Source organism: Bison bison, unplaced genomic scaffold (genome assembly GCF_000754665.1).
Source record: "Bison bison bison isolate TAMUID 2011002044 unplaced genomic scaffold, Bison_UMD1.0 scf7180017863702, whole genome shotgun sequence".
Taxonomy (NCBI): Eukaryota; Metazoa; Chordata; class Mammalia; order Artiodactyla; family Bovidae; genus Bison; species Bison bison.
The window spans coordinates 4,067,490-4,075,741 of NW_011494274.1; the positions used below are offsets into that span (position 1 = coordinate 4,067,490).

Below are 8,252 nucleotides of genomic sequence, written 5' to 3' on the forward strand. Positions count from 1 at the left end.
GCTCTAAGAGTCGGACATGACTGAGTGACTTCCCTTTCCCTTTTCACTTTCATGCATTGGAGAAGGAAATGGCAACCCACTCCAGTGTTCTTACCTGGAGAATCCCAGGGATGGGGGAGCCTGGTGGGCTGCCGTCTATGGAGTCGCACAGAGTCGGATCCGACTGAAGCGACTTAGCAGCAGCAGCAGCAGCAGCAGGAGGAGGGGCTTTGAGAGAGCTTCTGGCTGGAAAAAAGAGAGATTGCATGAAGGACGTAATTTCTAGCTCCATGAGGCTGATGCTGTACCCCTTATTTTGTTTTCCCAGATTTTAGCCCAGTATCTGGCACATAATAGAATTGTTAAATTCAGTGATTTTAAAATAAATAAATTGGCTCTAGATGGTCAGGTATGTAAGGAAAAATGAGAACACATAATCTCAATCCAGCTTGATTCAGCAAATATCAATTGTCATTTACCCTGGGTGGGGCCCTTTGCTGGGTGGGAAGAACAGCCAGTGCCGAAGCGTGGAGACAGGGAAGCTGGGTGCAAAGTCCACGGAGTGCTCGCGGCATTCCTGGGTGCGGCGGGTGTGGGAGATAAGGCCAGGAGAGCAACTGGGGACCAACGTTTAAAAGATCTTGATGCTGAGGGTTCTGAGGAGAAAGATCCCCAAATGCTACTTCTCTTAAGCAAATATTGGTTGATAGCTGATCGTGTTCATTTTACTAATATAAAAAAATGACTAGTTAGATTTAATAATACCAATTTATTCATTTTAAATATATTTGTAGTATGCTAGAACCTGGGCTTGTTATTTGTTTCCGTATGTTTCCAAACCATGTAAGTAGTCTAAAGCCGTCGAAAAAATGTCTTGTTTGTGTTTGACAAGGAGCCAATTCTAAAATGATGTTTGGACACATAGACCAGACTAATTCTGTTGCAAAAGCTCATTTCTAAACATTCACAGAATTTACAGATCTAACTGTCCTGAAGGGTTTCCGTCCTAGCTCTTTCTTAAAATAGCTGTAGCCTTGGGACAATTGGTCTCATTTACACAGCATGCGCTAACAACACGCACATCTCTATGCCTGTATCTGCCTCTCTTGGGTTATCACACAGTACAGGGTAGAGCAGAGAGAGGAAAGTTCTTTGAACTTTGGCTTCTGACAGATCTGGTTGGCAACAGGGCAGTATCACTTCCTAGCTGTGTCTTTAGGTGAATGGCTTAACTTTGGACTTCAGTTTCCTCATGTATAAAGTAAGAGTAACATTTCCTAATTCGTTATGACTGTGAGAAACTCGTAAAAGTGTTCGCTCACTATTGAGCAATTGCTATGTATTTTTCATTCGAGTAAACTGAGGCACAGAGAGAGATTAAGTAGTACCCACGTGGCCACACAGCTAACGAAAGGCTGTGCTGAGTTTCCGACCCAGACTCGCTGACTCAAGAGTACACCTTCTGGGCCTCTGCCATTCTGTCTGTAAAGGTCCCTCCACTGATCTACCCTATGTGCTGTGCTGTGCTTAGTCGCTCAGTCGTGTCCACCTCTTTGAGACCCCATGGACTGTAGCCCGCCAGGGTCCTCTGTCCATGGGATTCTCCAGGCAAGAAAACTGGAGTGGGTACCATGCCCTTCTCCAGGGGATCTTCCCAACTCAGGGATCAAACCCAGGCCTCCCACATGGCAGGCAGATTCTTTTTTTAGCGTCTGAGCCACCAGGGATGATCCTTAATAAACACTATTTTCTATCTTTATTTCCCAGGACATTTGTTAAGCTAAATTGTTGTAGTACTTTGATCTTTCTTAAAGTTCAAATAGAAGGTGTCCAAAGGTAAGGAATTAAAAATTTTCAGGGTTTAAATTTTTAGATAGTTAGAATTTTATAACCATTTCCCCATGCCGATTATATTAGCGATGTAAGTTCAATGTAGAAAACTTTAAAAAATTAAAAAAAAAAAAAGTAAAACAAGATCATCTACAATTCCTCGAGGCAATAAAATAATTGGAATTTTAGTGAAGTGAATGCATTCTTCATTTCCTTGTTTTTTTTGTTGTTTTGTTTTAGCAGTCCAATATTATGATAGGCAACAGTCCTGCTTCACAGACCATGTGGAAAATTTGTCTCAGATCTTAAAATCAGTTAGTCATGAAAAAATAAGAATAGGAAAAAAATCAGTTAGTCATGATGTATCTTAGGGTGAAAGGTATACTTTTTGTGAAACGTGAAGACACAGGGAAAGAGGAAAAATAATACTGAGTAGGAGAGAAGAGGGGCAGAGTGTAGATTCTCACTGAGTTGCTTTGGGAGTTATAAATACATTTTTTCCTTTGGTGTATTGTACAATTAACAGCAAGGTTTAGAAGACCAAAGAGGTGGCTGGTGAGGTCGTTGAATGAAGGATTGGGAACATGCTTGGGTTCTTCCTCCTTGAAGACTCTCACATATTTGCAGCTGTGAATCAGAACCACTAAAATTTTAGCATCTCGTTATTTTGGCATTTGGCGCATCTCCTCCATCCATATAATGAGGGTCTTCATTGCGGCACATGGGGGCTTCTCTAGTTGTAGAGCAGAGGCTCAGTAGTTGAGGCTTCTCTGTTTGCCCCCAGGCATGTGGGCTCTTACTTCCCCAACTAGGGATTGAACTCTCGTCCCCTGCATTGGAAGGCGGATTCTTAACCACTGGACCACCAGGGAAGTTCCCACTTAAGACTCTTTAAGTGAAGAAGAGTGATAAAGTGAAGTGGTAAAATTGGAGTCAGCACAAGCTTGTTTCGGGATACTGACTTGTGGTTGCTGTGGATGAGGTATCAGGGGGCTTGGGGAAGTCCAGGCTGTTCCGCAGAGGAGAGGCTGGCCTTCAAGGATGCCATCCTATGAGGTTTACAACTGAATATCGTCCAGGGATCCTTTGTGCTTGGATAAACATGGTTTTAATAGGAGGGGAACTAATCAACTTATCTCCGGTTTATTCACAGGAGTTTGAATAAGGAAAATTATGACAACGCAAGCCCAGCTACACTGCTTGTGTCTCCTTACACTTTACTTGGTAAGAGAAGAGAAATGTTCTGTCTTTATTTAGTGGAATATTTCTAGCCCATACCGGGGAAGCAACAGCTATCATCACTTAAACAAAGAAGTCTATCAACTTATTGTGAACAAAGCATACAGCTTACACTAATGGGCCATTTTTGATGAAATGGCTGTAAGTTATATGTCTAACTTTCAACCAGGGAGATGCTTTCTCCTCAGCTCTTATAAGCCAATGCCCCTTCACGGGCAAGTTTTAAACCATTCATCTACTCAGTTTTAGGCTTTTACATCCAGCTCAGGGAATCTGGAAAGAAAAGTATACTGATACATGTGTTAGTCTCTGTCCCTTAGTCTTGACTTTATTTATTTTGTCTTTAACCATCGTTAAATTACCACCGAAATTAAGAAAAGCATTTTCTCCAGTTTTGACTCTGCTCTGCACTTTTGTTCCCATATATGGCTTGGACTTTTTTTGGCCAAATTTGCCCTTAGTCACTTGTCGAGCTAACCCTATCGACTCAGGCTTCTAGAAGTTGGAGCTGAATGGAACGTGGGGAGACCAGCCCAGGCCTCAGGTGGATAGAGGGATGCGGTCTTCCCTTTTGTCGTGAGGTTCCTAAGGGTCATACATGTGCCAGATTTGCTGTGTTATGAAGCAAAATTATGGGGAAGCATTTGCTTTCTCCTTAGAAGGAAGCTACTAGATCCTCCTACCTCTAATCTTGGTTCCTTTCTTTGAAAACCCGAATATAACATCGGATTTCAAGTTCCAGAGAGCCCCTGAGAGTCTACACAGTTCAAAATATTTAGAGTGACATACAGCTGTACTTGTAAACTTACCAAAGCGTTCCTCTTGAGGGGAAAAGCTGCAGTCTGAACCTTATGAGCCTTGTGCATCCCCACAGCCTGGGGCTCGAAGCTTGTCCCCAGGACTGCCAAGAAGCACCACTTGGCTTCGCTCCTGTTGCTACCTTCTCATATGTGCTTTGCTATCTATATTACGGCAGAACGGTGAAACCAGTGCCTAGTTCAAACTTGGCACTGCTGTTGACTGGTGATAGGAACTTGGGTGAGTTACTACACTCTGAACCTCAGTTTTCTGCCTTGTGAAATGGGTCTAACAAGAAGACTTGCCTTATGTGGCAACTAAATGAGATCATACGAAGCCCTTGGATCAGTGACTGGCACAGTCTAAGGACTTGATAAATATTAGCTATAATTATTACTACCACATTTTAAATATTCAGGGATTACACTCATATGGACCCTGACCTCCATGAGGAAGACTGTGTTTTAGTCATCTTTGCATCCTCAGCACATAGCACAGTGCCAGGAACAAGGTAGAAATTAAATACATAATTATGGATTTATATTAAGAAATAACAGTGAGCTCTAAGAAAGACAGAGAAGATTCTTTCATGATAATTTAACATTAGCAGGTTCAACAGCTTCTGATCTGAGATGGGGATATGCATTTTTCTTCCTAGATAGAGGATGGAAAGCAGTTTTCCTTTTCCTTCCTTTTGTTTTCCTTACTCTCACCATAGTGAAGTTTCTACCCGGAGTGAGAAATGCGGCCCAAACCACTGCTGGCAGCAAGAGCGTTGCCTGGGAGACGGCCACGTGCACAGCTGTCTCTGGGTGAAGGAGGGAGGCTGCGACCTGTGGACTGGGGTCTCAGGGCCGTTGGGAGGAGCCATGTCTCTTCTACCCCCGACCCCTGTGCCCAGACCCTCTCCTGTGAAGACTGCAAGTTCACTTGGTGCTTCTTTCTTTCGGCATCAAGCTTTTATTTAGCAGAGGATATTTACCATTTATTCCATACTATAGTGGCTCAGCCATTCTCTTTTGAGAACTGGTTCTCTTAGGGGATTAGAAACACTGTGTGAACACATTGGAAGGGCACTGAAGAGAGGATTTGGGAGAGTGCTGAGTAGGGATGCAAGGAAATCAGGGAGAAGCCAACTGTTTTAGAATTGTGCCTGGGACTCTGCTTCCTCCAGAAGGAGGAGAGCTTGAAATACTTACTGTATAACCAACACAGAGAACTCTTGGTGTAAAGCGCAATGAAGGTGGCTACTAGGCAGGCAGATCTGACAACTGCAAGTGTCCTTTGCTGGCCTGGAAGGCAGTGGGGCAACTTGGAGGGGGTGGGGCTTGGTAGTCCAGCCCCCTCGGCACCATTCCACTGTAACACCAACTATCTGTGCCTCTGCTAGGGGGGTTCTCTTGAGGGACTTCCCTGATAGTGGTGAGGATCTTAAGAAATGACATGTGTGGAGGGTCACATTCCATAGCAGGAAACACAAAAATATCAGTTCCATCCGCTTCCTACCTTTCACCTCTTTATGCAAGATGGTGGGTTTTGTTCCTCCAACTCTTTCACAAGTTTTCACTATAACATTCTTCCCAGTTCTGGCAGTATGGCTTGTTGACTCATGCATTTTGAAATCTTTATAGCTCAAATAGCCCTGATATGAGAACCCAACCCTACTTTGAACCTTGCCACTGAGACATCTCCTTATTTCCTGATAGGTGAGCCGGCTTGTCCACAGAGGAAAAATGCAGGCTTGTGGGTGAGGTGTGCCTGACTAACATAGTTTTCCTGCAGGGTCTGTCACCGGTGTGATCAGCTGAAAGACAGACTGCTTATTGATGTGAGCAGAAAACTGATGAAATGAAATGAAAGTCACTCAGTTGTGTCTGACTCTTTGTGACCCCAAGGACTATACAGTCCATGGAATTCCCCATTTCAATTCCATTCTCCGTGGAATTCTCCAGGCCAGAATACTGGAGTGGGTAGCCTTTCCCTTCTCCAGGGGATCTTCCCAACCCAGGGATCAAAGCCAGGTCTCCGGCATTGCAGGCGGATTCTTTACCAGCTGAGCCACAAGACAGACTGCTTCCTGATGTGAGCAGAAAGCTGGTGAAAGCACTGTGCTGTTAAGCAGTAGCCCCTCAAAAGGCACCGCCCTAGCAGCAGCAGCATCCTGTATCCACCACAGCGCCCACTTCTTGTGCTCTGCCTTCCAGAGGGAGGAGAAGCTGGAGCTGGAGCTGGAGAAGATGTGGAAAGAAGTGGGAGGGAAGATGAGCCCTCAGAGGAAGACACACCTTGAAAGGAACTGATGAGCTAGGAGTCTGTATAGTTATTGCATCAGTTAAGAAGTCCTTTGCTGCTGCTGCTAAGTTGCTTCAGTCATGTCTGACTCTGTGTGTGACCCCATAGACGGCAGCCCACCAGGCTCCCCTGTCCCTGGGATTCTCCAGACAAGAACACTGGAGTGGGTGGCCATTTCCTTCTCCAATGCATGCAAGTGAAAAGTGAAAGTGAAGTCTCTCAGTCGTGTCCGAATCTTAGCAACCCCATGGACTGCAGCCTACCAGGCTCCTCCATCCATGGGATTTTCCAGGCAAGAGTACTGGAGTAGGGTGCCATTGCTTTCTCCAAAGAAGTCCTTTAGCTATGAGCATATTTAGAGTGTCTCCAGTCAACAGGGATTTATTTTTTTGTTAGACAACAAGAATCCTATAGTGGGCAGTCCTGGGCAGGTTTAGCAGTTTTGTGATATTATCAGAGACCTGGGCTTCTTTATCTTTGCTCCACCATTATCTGAGCTGGTTTATCCCCCATGGTTTCATGACAGCTGCCACAGCTACAGACAGGGGACCACTGCCTGAATAAGAACAAGGAAAGAGGAAGGGCCGTGCCACCCACATCTGTCCTTTTTCATCAGCTCAGTTCAGTCACTCAGTCGTGTCTGACTCTTTGCGACCCCTTGGACTGCAGCATGCCAGGCCTCCCTGTCCATCACCAACTCCCGGAGTTTACCCAAACTCATGTCCATTGAGTCAGTGATGCCATCCAACCATCTCATCCTCTGTTGTCTCCTTCTCATCAGGAGAACAAAAGCTTGACTGGAAACATTCCCCCACCCACACCCCGACCCAGCAGACTCCACCTTTTGTTTCAATAACCAGAATGGAGTCACTTGGCCCTGATCTTTCCTGCAAAGGAGTCTGGGAAAGAGATCATTTGTCTTTCCAAGGGATAGAGGTTGACGATGGCTGCGGGGGCAGCTAACCCAAGAGGCCACTGCGTCTCTGAAGGGGAGGGAAGTTCCAAATTCCAAAACCTCTGTGTTCTTGTTTATTACTGCTTTTTTGTTAGACACCCAGATCAACTCAGTCAAGGTTTAATGAGCCATAGTACAAGATCTTTTCTCCCCATCATTTTGTCCTAATTGTTTTGGGTTATTTATCTCCAGTGTTCTGCAGTAAGAGTGTACTTGCTCCATATAAGGAAATGGAGAATAAATCTCTTCTCCCCAGTTTTTCTTTTTTTGTTTTACCTGTCCAGTTCTCCAAACCGTTAACTTCCCATATCATACTAATCCATCCCACCCCTGACTGCCACCACAGGAGGAGAGTGGAAGGACCACTCAGGAGAGGCACTGGCATTGGGTGTTGTGCTAGATACCTCGTTCCAGGGGTGCCCACTGTGGTGGGTTTATAGCTGGCGGTCCCTTCCTGCGTGCTGCTCTGCCTCGCGATTTCCTTCAATGATCCTTGTTGGTGGGAGACAAAGGGATGGCAGGAACTACCGCTGAATGTGCCCTCTTGCACACCCTCCATGCTGCAGATTTCCTGCCAGGCTGTCTCGGCCACTTGTGCTCTTTCTAGTGGGTAGTGGGGCAGTGGCTTAGAGCGGCTAAGAGTGGTCTGGAATTGTAGGTTCAAATCCTGCTTCCTGCACTGTGAGCAAATGACTTAACATTTCTGCATCTGAGTCTCATCGCTGGTGAAACAGAGCTAGTGATGATAAATGTAGGGTTGTTAACGTGGTTAAATGTGCTTAGGACAAAGCTCAGCATACGCTAGCATAGCGAATGTGAGCTCTTTTTGCTGTGTGTCAGGCAAGCATTGTACTAAACAGGTCCATGTATTTTTTTTTCCGCTTATGGATTCAATTGTCTTTGAGGTGCCTGAACTCTAGCATGCTGGGGAATCTGCCATGGATTTCCTTATAAACTAACAAGAGTGGAATGGAGGGGTTTTAAGAAGCTGGTGTCAACCAGGTAGAATTGAATGGCATAGTGGCACTGTGGGACGACGATCACCAGTTTTCCTTCAGCTATAACCTAGTGTGTGTGCCATGTCAACTGCTCGTGGGTTCTACTCCGGTCAAGTGACTAACTCTCTGTGAGCCTGATTGAAAACACGGCAGTGTTAATT

General features: G+C 45.2%; 1 protein-coding gene across 1 annotated transcript in view; it reads left to right on the forward strand.

Moving 5' to 3' along the window:
• CDH17 (cadherin 17, LI cadherin (liver-intestine)) overlaps window positions 1–8,252 on the forward strand; it is an 88,818-nt gene that overhangs the window by 17,907 nt on the left and 62,659 nt on the right. Inside the window, exon 2 of the mRNA XM_010833511.1 lies at window positions 2,963–3,033. Coding sequence (XP_010831813.1) covers window positions 2,983–3,033 — 51 coding nt within the window. The 5' untranslated portion in view covers window positions 2,963–2,982. The remainder of the gene's footprint in view (window positions 1–2,962; window positions 3,034–8,252) is intronic.